Source organism: Hyperoodon ampullatus (assembly GCF_949752795.1).
Source record: "Hyperoodon ampullatus genome assembly, chromosome: 13".
NCBI lineage: Eukaryota > Metazoa > Chordata > Mammalia > Artiodactyla > Ziphiidae > Hyperoodon > Hyperoodon ampullatus.
Genome location: NC_136926.1, coordinates 47244773 through 47259797, shown reverse-complemented (window position 1 = coordinate 47259797; position 15025 = coordinate 47244773). Strand labels below are relative to the sequence as shown.

Genomic DNA, 15025 nt, shown 5'->3' with positions numbered 1-15025 from the left:
CATAGGAATCCAGTGCGGGGAGAGCAGCCCCTGGGAGAGTGTGGGATCAGAGGTTCCCCAGTCAGGGCTTCCTGGGTCCCCTGGAAGGACAAAATTTACATAGACCAAGTACAGAGGGCTAAGCGGGTAGTGTCCTTTCACGTTGAGCCGCAGGCGTTAGGGCTCTAGTCCCTAACCCTGAAGGACAAGGGGACGAACCTGGAGAACAGACAGAGGGAGGATTCCTTCTGGGAGGAGTGCAACTGGCGGCGGGAAATATCCGTGTAATTTCCCTTAACTCTACCGCTCTCATTTTACAACGAAGTCCTGAAATTTTTAACTAATGAAATTGTAGTTGTTACTATTATTAGAATGCCTTTCCCATGGAACTCCAGAGACTTCAAACCCTTAACTAAACTCCCGGGGCACATTAATAACATACAAAGGGCCGGGTGCACAGCAAGTAATAGTTCACAGCTGAGGAAATCAAGAAGGGAGTAAATAACGGTCGTAAGATATGTCTTTGATGACAAAAGGAACGGATTTTGCTTAGATTCTTAATAAAGTTGACACTTTTTTTTTTTTTTGACACTTCTTTTTAAACATTGCCCTTGAAGGAAAAGGCATGATTAGGCACGGGTACTAAAAGGCACAGGCCATAAATAGCTTTGCTCTTATATACTGACACACACAATTTTCTGTGTGTTCTCACTTCCTTTTTAGAAGAAAGCAGATATAAGGGAATAAACTGAAGTTGAATAATTCTCATTCTTTGGCCTTCCTTAGCTTCAAAGCTGGATAGACCAGAAGTGGGGTGGCTGTGGCTACCCCCCCTCATCCTACTGCATTCTGGCTGGAAGGCTTGGTGGGTCTTAAGCTGTTCTGATGCTCATGTGCATGTCTGTGCAAAGTCCTGCTAGCCTCAGATGCTTGTTGTGGTTGTGAGCCTCATGTGTGATAGACGTGTAAAGAAGAGTAGGTACAGATTCAATGCAATCCCTATCAAACTACCACTGGCGTTTTTCACAGAACTAGAACAAAAAATTTCACAATTTGTATGGAAACACAAAAGACCCCGAATAGCCAAAGCAATCTTGAGAACGAAAAATGGAGCTGGAGGAATCAGGCTCCCTGACTTCAGACTATACTACAAAGCTACAGTAATCAAGACAGTATGGTACTGGCACAAAAACAGAAAGATAGATCAATGGAACAGGATAGAAAGCCCAGAGATAAACCCACGGACATATGGTCACCTTATCTTTGATAAAGGAGGCAGGAATGTACAGTGGAGAAAGGACAGTCTCTTCAATAAGTGGTGCTGGGAAAACTGGATAGGGACATGTAAAAGTATGAGATTAGATCACTCCCTAACACCATACACAAAAATAAGCTCAAAATGGATTAAAGACCTAAATGTAAGGCCAGAAACTATCAAACTCTTAGAGGAAAACATAGGCAGAACACTCTATGACATAAATCACAGCAAGATCCTTTTTGACCCACCTCCTAGAGAAATGGAAATAAAGACAAAAATAAACACATGGGACCTAATGAAACTTAAAAGCTTTTGCACAGCAAAGGAAACCATAAACAAGACCAAAAGACAACCCTCAGAATGGGAGAAAATATTTGCAAATGGAGCAACTGACAAAGGATTAATCTCCAAAATTTATAAGCAGCTCATGCAGCTCAATAACAAAAAAACAAACAACCCAATCCAAAAATGGGCAGAAGACCTAAATAGACATTTCTCCACAGAAGATATACAGACTGCCAACAAACACATGAAAGGATGCTCAACATCTTTACTCATTAGAGAAATGCAAATCAAAACTACAATGAGATATCATCTTACACCAGTCAGAATGGCCATCATCAAAAAATCTAGAAACAATAAATGCTGGAGAGGGTGTGGAAAAAAGGGAACCCTCTTGCACTGCTGGTGGGAATGTGAATTGGTACAGCCACTATGGAGAACGGTATGGAGGTTCCTTAAAAAACTACAAATAGAACTACCATATGACCCAGCAATCCCACTACTGGGCATATACCCTGAGAAAACCATAATTCAAAAAGAGACATGTACCAAAATGTTCATAGCAGCCCTATTTACAATAGCCCGGAGATGGAAACAACCTAAGTGTCCATCATCGGATGAATGGGTAAAGAAGATGTGGCACATATATACAATGGAATATTACTCAGCCATAAAAAGAAATGAAATTGAGCTATTTGTAATGAGGTGGATGGACCTAGAGTCTGTCATACAGAGTGAAGTAAGTCAGAAAGAGAAAGACAAATACTGTATGCTGACACATATATATGGAATTTAAGAAAAAAAAATGTCATGAAGAACATAGGGGTAAGACAGAAATAAAGACACAGACCTACTTGAGAATGGACTTGAGGATATGGGGAGGGGGAAGGGTAAGCTGTGACAAAGCGAAAGAGAGGCATGGACATATATACACTACCAAACGTAAGGTAGATAGATAGTGGGAAGCAGCCACAGAGCACAGGGAGATCAGCTGGGTGCTTTGTGACTGCCTGGAGGGGTGGGATGGGGAGGGTGGGAGGGAGGGAGATGCATGAGGGAAGGGATGTGGGAACAGATGTATATGTATGACTGATTCACTTTGTTATAAAGCAGAAACTAATTAAAAAAAAAAAAAAAAAAAAAAAAAAAAGAATGGCTGACAGTGGGGAGAGGCAAGAGGGGAGGCGCAAGACAGGGGTAGGGGATTAAGAGGTACAAAATACTATGGATAAAATAAATAAGCTACAAAGATACATTGTACAACATAGGAAATATAGCCAATATTTTATAATAACTTTAAATGGAGTATCAGTTATAAAAGTTTTGAATCTATGTTTTATACCTAAATCTAATATAATGTTGTAAATCAACTATACCTCAATAAAAAGATAAGATAAAAAAAAAAAAAAAAAAAGAAGAGTAGGAACATTACTAAATAAAAATGGCTTGGGGGACACCCCTTACATTTCCCTTCCCCATGAACCCAAGTAATCCGTCACCCTTCTGTGAATCAGCTTCTCCCAACTTCCTCATCTTGCCTCACCTCACACATTTGGTAACCACTTGAACGCTGCCTCTACCTAAACACCTAATGAAGTTTCTGTCTCTCTAAGGTCATCAGGGATCTCCACTGCTAAATCGAAATCATTCCTTATACAATTCCATCTTGTGGTTGGAGCTCTTCTAAATCAAGAAGTCCAGCATGAACATGGACCTGAAAAACCATAAAGTAATAAAAATGTCCCATAAAATATTTCAGCCTTACTCATAATAAGGAAAGATGCATTCTAAACTACATTGGTTGTAAAGCAATTATACTCTAATAAAGATGTTAAAGGAAAAAAGAAAAAAATGGTCTATATAAAAAAAAATCTTTAAAAAAACAAATAAATAAATAATTAAAAAAATGGTATTACAAAAAAAAGAAAGAAATACATTGAAATGTCATTTCTCATTTGGCAAACATCCAAAAGTTTGACAACAGGCTCTGTAGGCAAGAATGTGGAGAAATAGAAACTCATAAATGGCTAGTGAGTGTTAACAAAAAGTTACAACCCCTATGGTCTATATACAGTTGTAACAAATGTAAATAGAAACTGTTTTACTTCTTCCTTTCCAATTTATATGCATCTACTCTCTTTCCGTCTATTCATATACCAAATACTGCTTTGTTTTAATTATTGAGACTTCATAAGACCTTTCAGTATCTGCTAAAGCTAATATCCTTTCATTGCTTTTCTTTTTCATAATTTTTCTATCTTTAATTGTTTATTTTTCCTTATTACATTTTATATCAGCTTGTCTAGTTCCAGAAAAAATATTGATGGGATTTTTTTTTTTTTTTTTTTTTTTTTTTTTTTTTTTGCGGTACACGGGCCTCTCACTGTTGTGGCCTCTCCCGTTGCGGAGCACACGCGCAGGCTCAGCGGCCATGGCTCACGGGCCCAGCCGCTCCGCAGCATGTGGGATCTTCCCGGACCGGGGCATCAACCCGTGTCTCCTGCAACGGCAGGCTGACTCTTAACCACCGCGCCACCAGGGAAGCCCGATGTGATTTTTTTTTTTTTTTTTGCGGTACGCGGGCTTCTCACTGTTGTGGCCTCTCCTGTTGCAGAGCACAGGCTCCGGACGCGCAGGCTCAGCCGCCATGGCTCACGGGCCCAGCTGCCTCGCGGCATGTGGGATCTTCCCGCACCTGGGCACGAACCTGCGTCCCCTGCATCGGCAGGCGGACTCTCAACCACTGCGCCACCAGGGAAGCCCCCGATGCGATTTTTATTGGGATTATAAACTTTATAATTTAACTTAGTGTAAACTGATATACTTATGTTGTTGATTTTTTACTATCCAAAATAATAATATATATTTCTTTTGTTCAAGTCTGCTTTTGTGTCCTTCAGAAATATTTTCAGGTTTTTCTCAAATAAACTTTACATGTTTCTTGTTAAGTTTACTCTTTGGTATTCTAACTTTTTATCACTTTCGAAAATGATCTCTTTTCCATTATATTGTTTAACAGATTTTGTTTATGTGTATGATGACTAATGATTTCTGTGTTTTAATAGTTGTTTCTGCTCCCTTATGAAATTTTATTGTTTTGTGGTTACTTTCCTTGGGTTTTCCAGATAAATAGTCATATCAAATGCAAATAGTGGGTTTTTTTAACCTCTTTCTTTTCAATTCATATGCCATCTAATATCATTCTCTTGCCTAATATACTTTAATGTAATGTTAGCTATAGATGATGACCCTTGGGAAGTCTATCTTGTTTCTGAGTTTAGTGAGGCTACTGCTAGTGCCTTTCCATTGATGATGTCATATAATATATAATATTGAAGTAGGACTTATCAATTCTTACTGGGGGCACTTTTTTAAAAAAATTAAGAATGGTTATTGAATTTGGTCAAATGGTTTTCAGCACCTATGGTGCTGATCACATGCCAGGGCTTCTTTAAACTAATTAGCGGCTTGTGTTTCCTAGAACAAATGAGTGATGTGAGTGTGGATCACAAATCCATGTGAGGACCAGTTTACTTCTAGCTTACTCTTACAATGAAGGTTTTGCATTTGGGGATCCAGATTGATGTGGACAAACCTTCTCTTAGATCTTAGGCAGGTCTGTGCTTTGATTTCACTCCCCTCTCTTGAGGCCAAAAAGCCAGAATCTAATCTTTTCAGATTAGAAGTTGTTTCTGGTTACTACTGTGTTCCAGCTTTATCCTCAGTTTTTGCCTAGCTGGATGTTTTAGGATGGTTTAAAAACATGTATTCATCATTTTTAGTTTTGGCCTGGGGGTTGGACTGAATGCCCTAGGTCCCATTATTAGAAATGAAAATTGTTCCCCTAATTCATTCGTCACACTGGTCAGAGTTAACCTTATTCAAATAGAAAGCTGCTTATGTAATTTATTTGCTTAAAACAAATCTTTGGTTTCTTATTATCTTTAGGAAAAAAATCTGTATGTGTACTTTGTTAAGGCTGTTCAGGACCTGTCCCACACCTACTTCTGTGAATCCATTTTAAACTCCTGTCCCTCTTGTGCTATATGCATCAACCATCGCAAATTGCATTTTCAAGTCTGTGTCATCTCTGGGCCTTTGCATATGCAGTTCCTATGTTTGCAGCATACAAGCCCTGCCTCCCTGTGACATAGCTAACTTGTTGCCCCTCTTCACCTGGCTCTTAGAGGAGGCTGGTTCCTAGTGCTATCCCAAAGCATCCTGTACTTCCCTGTCATAGCTTTTATCCTCCATTATTGAAATTACAAATAAGTCTTACCCTTGAATTGAATGTTTCATGAGAATCCCTTTTACTGCTCTGTGTCTGGTACATATTAGAACATTCAGTCAGTATTTGTTGAATGCATGAATGGCTGGATGTCCAGGATACTGTTATCTGAAATATTGTCTTAATTCGGCCACTTCTCACCTTTTCCATCGTTTTTACCTTAGTCCAAGTCACCACCTCTCCTCTCAGATAGATTCCTCCCAATGGGTCTCCTTGCTTCCACTCTGTCTTCCTCCATAGTCTGTTCTCACATGGCCACCGGAATGAGTCTGTGTAAATGCTCACCACGTGACGCCACTCCAGTGTCTAAACCTACTGTGCTTCTCTTTGCCCTCAGAATAAAATCTGCACTCCTTACTGTGGCCTTTTAGACCCTACATGATACACCTATGATTGTCTCTTCAATATCATGTCCTCTCACTCTTCCCTCACTGTGTTTACTGCTACGCCCTTCTTTTTGTTCCTTCAACACACCAGGTGAAGTTCCCTCCCAGGGCCTTTGGCCTAGCTTTTCGCTCCACCTGGAAGACTCTTCCCCAGTTAGTGAACTGGTTTGCGTCCTGCTTTCATTCAAGTTTCTGGTCTTTATCACCCTCTCTTTCTGTTTTATTTTTCTCGTAACACTTACTCTCGGCATTGTGTGACCTTTGTGCATTTGTGTATTTACTTTTTGTCTTTTAGTGTAAAATAATCTCTGTGAGGTCGAGTTCTCTTTGTTCACCGTAGTAGCCTTTGAACACTTCCTGGCACCTAGGCAGAAACCAAGAAATGTTGGTTGAATGAATCAGTGGGTGTATGCTTTCTGTCACCTTGAGCTGGACTCTTCACATGTCTGATTCTACTCCTATTCCCTCTGGGCTATGCAACCAATGAAGATTCTTTTCGTCTTTTTATTTCTAATTCAAGTACAGTCTCTTTGTTATGTCCATCTCTGAGTTCCAAATGAAATGTAATCTCTGCCATGCTTGGTCCTTCATACATAATTTAAATTAGATACTTAAACGGTCTTTAGTGCATTTTGGAAATTAAAATTTTCATCCAAATTTTGATGATTTTAATTTATGTTTATAGACTTCTAAATAACAGTGTAGGGACTTCCCTGGTGGTCCAGCGGTTAAGACTCTGAGCTTCCACTGCAAGGAGTACGGGTTCGATCCCTGGTGGGGGAACTAAGATCCTGCAGGCCGCGCAGTACAGCCAAAAAAAATAAAAGTTTAAGTAACAGTGTAAATGCTGGTTGGCTGTTTTGCTTTTCATCAAAAACCTTTGCAAAAAACTGTGAAACTTTCAGAAGCATCCATTATAAAGTTTCAGAGAGAACAGAATTTATTTTCAGTGTGCTCAAATATATATTGTATTGGAATTGGTTCAGCATAAATCACTAAATCATTTAAATTTTTTAAGTGAAATATTTTTAACATTGACCTTAATTCTCATTATTGAGAACTTCAAAATAAGTTCATATTTCAAAGTTGTGTGCTTATATGCGTGGGGTCATATGTAAATACTTCTTAAGTCACTCCATGGCAATGAGTCAGTGCTTCTCTTTAAAAGCATCGGAATTTTCTTTAGGATATTTTTGATTTGGTACCAAAACTCATAGACAGTTGACAGTTAATTGAAACAACTTGCTGACTCATTAAATTTGTTTTTGTTTCTCTTTCCTTTTACATACCTGTGCTGCCTTCCTAATAGTTTCCAGTGCTTTCCCACAAAAGGGTGTCATAGGTTTCTCAGTATATCCACTAAGTTAGTGAAATTATTATTAACTTCATTTTACAGACTAGGAAACAGAGCCCAAGAGGATAAGCAATTCTCTGAGTTTACATGCTTTGTGAGGGAGGGAGCCATGGCTCTTAGTCTGTTGTTTTTTTTTTTTTTTTGCGGTAGGCGGGCCTCTCACTGTTGTGGCCTCTCCCCTTGCGGAGCACAGCACAGGCTCCGGAGCACAGGCTCAGTGGCCATGGCTCACGGGCCCAGCCGCTCCGCGGCATGTGGGATCTTCCCAGACCGGGGCACGAACCCGCGTCCCCTGCATCGGCAGGCGGACTCTCAACCACTGCGCCACCAGGGAAGCCCTAGTCTGTTGTTTTTATTCTTCTCTTCTATGCAGTTTTTTTCTGAATTCTTAATCCAGTGTATGCTTTTTATTTTATTTTGCTAATTATATAAACAGATTTATAATTATACAAATTTGTATAAACTATGTACACATGAAAAGGCTCTTTTTAATGTATAATACTGATTTTTTTAGATCTTAACATTTGCCTGTGATGCCTGCAAAACAGTGACACTACATGTCCCCTCCAAACTAGATGCTGAAAAATTTATTGGTAGAGGTAAGAAACTGCCAAAATATGTAATAAATCCTAATTTGGTATGATCTTGTAAAATTAGTGTAATCTTTAGGAGGATAACTGTATTGGAACTAATAGTTAAAACTAATATAGTACATTCCAGTAGTTTTTTTTTTAATATATATATTGTGTCAATCCAATGAACAGAATATTGTACTTTATTGAAAAACATGATTATATAAAGTAGTTAAAATTGTTTAGTTTGAGTAATGAAGTAATTAGTAATATTTACGTTAGATGAAGGATATGGTATATGTTATAACACATCTATGAAATTGAGAAATAGTATTGAAACTATTTCTTGAGTTTAAAGGTGTTGTTTTTGGGTTTTTCTCCTAAAATATTTTGGCATCTTACAACATTTACTTCCACATATTTTTTTTCAATTATTTTTTTCATATAACTCAAATGTATACCAAAAGATCAGACCAATGAAGATACAGAATACGATGACTATTTAACAACAGATGCAAAGAGTTCACTAATAATTTAATGTAATAACTGCCAGTTTTAATCTCTAGATTCTGTTTAACTTATTTTAAGTGTTCTCATGTATTGCTCTGTGGCTAGTTTCAGTTAATAAAGAAAAACCTTTTTGATGTGAGTTTAATATTCAAACTGTAGAATTCACATTCTTTTATTTCAGAACAAATGTCTCTTCTTTAAAAGGCTGTGAAGTAGGTATCAGAAGTGATGGATATGTTTAGTTAAACACAACTGAATTAACCGTATAGTTTCATATATCCTTTTAAAAATGCAAAACTTACAAGTGTCAGTGTATTTAAAGTTTTTGATTGCCCCACCTCAAATGCATAGCTTACTGTTAAAGCTATATATTGCTTTGTTTTACCTTACAAATGATTGCTCTGTACATTTTCTACAGTTAACCTGAAGGAGTGCTTTAAATCTGCAAATCTAATTCATTCAAGTGATCCTGATTTCCAAATTTTAGAAGATGGTTCAGTCTATACAACAAATGCCATTCTTTTGTCCTCAGCGAAGAGATCTTTTACCATATTACTTTCCAACACAGAAACCCAAGAAGAGAAGAAAATACTTGTCCTTTTAGAGCAACAAACAAAGGTATACCACAGTATAAAAATGAAGTATGATGAACTATTTTCTTCAGGTGGAACTAACATGACCAGGGAAGATGTGAATCAGAAAAGATATGGGATAATTTAGCTTGAAGAAGAATAAAAGCCATGACTCAAGTTAACAGTGTTGAAATGGAAAAGGGTTGTTCAACATCGGTCGGTTATCACAGATTATAATTTCTTTTTATTTGGGACATAAAAGGAGAAATTGGGATATGGGACAGCATGAGAACTTGAGATTAGACACAGAGAAGCATTTCTTGATCTTCACTGTGGAATAGGTTTCCAAAACAAGAAACATTATTGTTTAAGATATTTGTATATAACTTGGACTTTGTAGCTTTTAATTATTCAAGAACTCATATGGCACGTTAATGACTTAGGATGGTGTCCTACTCTGGGCAGCAGTATAGGGTCATGACATGGTTAATTACTCTGAGATACATGAGGCATCCAGAGGTAGGTCTCATGTATCTTAGCATAATTTTTAGTCTTAGAAAATTGAGGACTATTTTAGGTTAAGGTTTGGACTTCACGCATACTTATGACTCTTTGACATCCAAGATCAAAATGACTTCATTCAACCCCTGGCCAATACTCATGACAGCTGTTTGAGAGTTGTCACCATGTTTCTCTCCTCCTTCTGACACAGATCTCTCTGTTGGTCCCCTGGCGCTTCCTAGTTGCCGGTGAGTGGAAGATGCTTATGCTAAATTTAGAAGGGCACCTGTCTACTTACATTCATTGCATATTTCTCCTCCCATGTTTTTGCATGGCAGTGTGGCAACAGTACAGGTTTTTTTTTTTTCAGTTTTGCTTCTAGGCTTCCAATTTCATCTCTCTCTCTTCCATGTTCCCACCAAGTTATTTTCTCAAGAGGATTGCTGTGATAACAGTTAGGGCAGGGATTTCTTGGTTATTTTTTTTCTAGTATTGACATTTCGTTTGGTTTTCAAGCACAACCATGGTCTTACGCCTCCCCAGCTAATCCTCATGAGAGGAGAAAGATGTATCAGAGTTTTAAAGTTTGAAAATAAAGTAGTCATTGGCTTTATTTATTATTAATATTTTTTTGTCTTCTAAATTAAGGTACTGAGGAAAAGGCGTTCTCAAGAAAAAGTTCTAATACGTGCCAAGAGAAGATGGGCTCCTATTCCTTGTTCAGTGTCTGAGAATTCCTTGGGTCCTTTCCCACTTTTTCTTCAACAGGTATAATTTACTTTCCTTCCACTGTGAGAGTCTATGGTTTCCATCTTTGTAAAAAATTTAGACAATGAGTATGCAGTTATTTAAAAAGTATGTGTGTATGAATGTATGGGTGAGTATGTCTATCATATGTTTCAATATATGGTATAAATGCATCTCTCTATACCTATGTATACTTTTTTTTGCAGTTTTAGTCATGCAAAAGCCATTTATAAAACTGTAAAACCCATATAGCACTGTCAAACACATGCTTCCTTAATGAATTTTCATATCATCAAGGGTATCTCAGAGCCTGGGCATAGTCTAGAAAATCCCAAAACATCTTCCATAACAAAGGATGAAATTGTTGATAACAGGTCAAATGCCATGAAGGGGAAAGACACGTACACCTTTCCATGGTTTCTTCCCAAGTCCACTGCTTAAATCACACTGGATCCACATTTTCTCTCCCCTGTTTCATTTTTAGTGGAAACCCTAACAAATCTTCTTGCCTTCCTCCCTTATCAGTGGTCACTACCATTCAGTCTAGCTCTTAGGTTTCTTTTCCCCCAGTTCTTGAAATGGTGAGAGAGAATCCTTGTTTATTATATCCCACCAACAAATTCAATGCAGCTGAGAAAAGAGCATTTTAAAGTTGAGAAAGAAATTGTTAGAAAATAATTGTTAGTCATCCTAATAGATAAGGATCCTACTAAGAGGATGAAAACAATTTGGAAAAAATTTTCTTTTTGAATCAAATACCAAAGTAGCACACTTGCCAAGATATTACATCATTTCCATTCTCACTCATTTTCATCCCCCCATTTAGCCCCTATAATTGACAAGATGCTGAGAAATAACAAAAACTAATTAAGGAAACCACTTTCCAAATGTTTGCCTGCCGACAGTATACTTTAAACCCAGTGTCTCAAATACGTTATATATAATAAAACTTGAGGTGTAAAACATTGACAAAAGGATAACTTTTCATGCTCAGAATACTTTGTTATCCAAGACAGGGAAAGTCCAAAATGCTTGATCCATGTAGTTACATGTAGCCTTTAATGTATTTCTTAGTTATTCTGGAAAGCTAAGATGCTATTACATTATTTTCCTCATGCCTTGCTCTTGAATTTCACAATTATTAGGCTTCCTTATTCTATTGCTGCTTTGTATTCAGACATAATAATAAATTAAAGAGGGCAATTACTTATTGTAAAATGTCAGTGTGATTGCATAAGTATATAAATGAAAGTTTTGCTGAAATACAAATTTGTCTTTTATGTATATGATGTCTACTTTCTAGATTCAATCTGATACAGCACAAAACTACACTATTTACTATTCCATAAGTGGGCCTGGAGTTGACAAAGAACCTCTAAATTTATTTTATGTAGAGAGAGATACTGGAAAATTGTTTTGTACTCGTCCTGTTGATCGTGAAAAGTATCCATCTTTTGAGGTAAAGTCTAAAGTTTACATATTGTATTAGTAAAATTGAACTTGGCTATTTCGTCTCTCTTCCTCAATTTGTATACTCTTGACTGTTTTCTGATTTTGGCATCCGTGCTCTGGGTATATCTGATAGTACAGACCTGACTGGCAGCAAAAATAATTTTATAGAATAAATAGCCTTCGATTCTATTAGATTCTTCTGGGAATTACAGTTTACTATTTTTCTTTTCAAAAGAAAAAAAAGAGGACCACTTTGAACAGTAGTTATTTATTTGGCAGAAAAGATCTGTGAACCTCTTTATGGTACTGAGATTGATACCATAGGAGGTAAGTCAAGTTCGGAAGTTAAGCCTTGGTACCTTTGCAATGAGAGAAAGTTAACTTGTGGTGAGCAAGTAAGGAGTGTGGACAGTGCTTAACTAGGATAAATAGGTCTTTTCATCATCTGGGCAACCTCCTGTGGTGGGATGAGCGTTAATAGATAAGAATTTAACCTAATGTTGTGTTGATTTTCCAACAGGAGCTGGTCATTTTGCTTAACTTAGTTTTAATTATTTTATATCTATTTTGGATGATGTAATTACTTAGTTTTAGAATTACTACAACATGACCTTCTAAGTACCTGTGATGGTCTGTTCTTTCTATGATAGTTGTTATGAGAAAAATTGGAATGGAAATTCATATTATAAAATCAAAAGAATAAATCGCATTCTAGACCCAATTTATAACCACTCATTTGGTCCATTTCTGACTCCCCCTTTTTAAATTAAAAAATCCTTATGAAGACAGTTATCTAAATACAATCATCAATATGCCTAAAATTCTAATTAGAAAATAAATTAATATCTCAGTTAACTGCACCTGGGGAATTTGGAATCCTAAGAATTCAAAGTTATAAAAGATCCAGAAAATTGTATTTTAAATTCATGCACCTGAAACTTTCAAACAAAGCAAAATAGTTCTCAAGACTCTTTCAGGAAAATAATAATAAAAACCCTTACACTCATGAACAACAATACAGCAATGGTGAGGAAACCAAATTTAGCTATGTTATTATATTAGATAAATTTAAACATAAAATGCTGTAGTGCACCATGAAATTAACCATCTCTTCTGGCATTAAGGTTATGTTCACATCCAAAAACAGTAATAAACGGTGAAATCCACACTGTGATGCTGAACTGTCTCCAAATGAAAGCCAAAGCGAAAGCAAGTTTGAAGTGTATTTTTTTTTGCTTTTTTTTTTTTTTTTTTCAATTTTACTCTCTTCACAGCTAGTTGCCTTTGCAACAACTCAGGATGGATATACTCCAGAATATCCACTGCCCCTACTAATCAGAATCGAGGATGAGAATGATAACTTCCCAATTTTTACAGAAACAACTTACATTTTTAATGTTTCTGAGAATTGCAGAGTTGGTGAGTACCTACCGTGGCAATATACGGCAACTTAATGTTTCAATTCATTAGCTGAGTTTCACTCTGGCCACTGGGAGGTGGCACATCCTGCTGCCAAGAACAAGGGACTTGCCAGACAGGCGGCTGTAGGTGGCATTTTACTCTGCCTTTTGCTAGCTGTCTGACATGACCCTGGGCAAGTTTCCTAATCTTGACAAGCCTTGGTTTCCTCATCTGTAAAATGGGATATTAATATACAAGGTTGTTTTGAAGGTTAAATGAAGCACAATATACCTTGAAGGCCAAGCACAGTGCCTGAAAAATAGGAGTGACTCAATGTTACTTTGCCTTCCTGTGTGAGGTAAAATAAATACTTTTAAGATACCATATTTTCTAAATATTCTAAGAATGTTTTTAGAATATTCTTTTCTAAAAAAGAATAAGTCTTTGAGCAACGGATGTCTTGGCCTTGAAGAGACCTGGCTGATGTTCTATAGTGATTAAATGATAGACAGTATTCTGAGCATTATCATAAAGGTCATGGAGAATAATATATTTTCTCAGTCTTTTGAAAATTGACCATTTCAGCTAGGAGTCGGAATGCAGATTTTGAGTCTTCCCTTAGAAAGATCTAACTAAACCAAGAATTTTCAGAGCAAACTGACTCATATGATCAATTTAAGTGTAGGCTTACAAATAGAAAAAGGTTAAAGAATAATTGGAATTCTTTAGTCTAGAAATACAAAGGCCATGGAGGGATATTATGAACATTTATAAATTTATACAATAAATACAATAAATACAAATATGGTCACCAAATTCCAAAATGTTGGAATACTGGGATATTTAAAAGTAAGTGCTATTTTATATAGAAGTCTGAGAATGTATAAAAACTATTACTATTATCAATTATGTGGTCCAAAACTTTTTTGTGGTAGATGGAGAGGAGTCAAATAAAGGGAAAATTGAAACTGTAAAAGTTTTTGAAATTAAAGAGGATTTTTCCATATGTAGGTACTACCGTGGGACAGGTTTGTGCAACTGATGAAGATGAGCCTGACTCACTGCACACGCGTCTAAGGTACTCCATCATTGAGCAGTTGCCAGCATCACCCACCCTCTTTTCTATGCATTCAACTACCGGTGTGATCACCACATCATCGTCTCAGCTAGACAGAGAGGTAACATAAATATTAACAAATAAAGCCTGATTATCACATGGCTACTTAGCAGTACCTGCATATCTCTGTATACCACCTGCAGATGTGCTTTTGAAAAGAATGTTGTGAATCTAATTTAACAAAAATTATTTTAGGTAGGTTGATGGAGGTCATTGACCTTGCAATGCTCTGACTTTGAACCGCTAATTCATTCTCTCCTGAATTGTATGTTTTATAAAATCAAATTTCCTAATATAAACATATTCATAGTTGTAAAAAACAAGAAATGTCATATATGAAAAGTAAAACTTTCAGAATTTGTGGAATTTTCTTATCTACAGATAGCAATGCTTCTTTTTCTATCTGTGTTATTTCTTCATGAACAATCTCATCTACACTCTTTCCCCTTACATAGATTAAATGAAAGTTTATCTGCCTCTGATCTCTGGTTTAACATTTTCAGTTTACTGCTAGAAATCCTTATTTGAACATTTCACAGGTACCTAAGATTCAGTACATCTAGAAATGAATTCTTCTTTCCTTCTAAACATGCTCTCCTTCCCATG

The 15025-nt window shown here is 36.7% G+C and overlaps 1 protein-coding gene across 2 annotated transcripts in view; it reads left to right on the top strand.

Annotated features, from left to right (window-relative positions):
• Positions 1-15025, top strand: part of DSC2 (desmocollin 2) — a 38182-nt gene that overhangs the window by 898 nt on the left and 22259 nt on the right. For both annotated transcript variants that reach the window (XM_079718279.1, XM_079718278.1), the window contains exons 2-7: positions 8062-8146; positions 9048-9247; positions 10351-10470; positions 11753-11908; positions 13176-13320; positions 14314-14480. In XM_079718279.1, coding sequence (XP_079574405.1) covers positions 8062-8146; positions 9048-9247; positions 10351-10470; positions 11753-11908; positions 13176-13320; positions 14314-14480 — 873 coding nt within the window. The remainder of the gene's footprint in view (positions 1-8061; positions 8147-9047; positions 9248-10350; positions 10471-11752; positions 11909-13175; positions 13321-14313; positions 14481-15025) is intronic.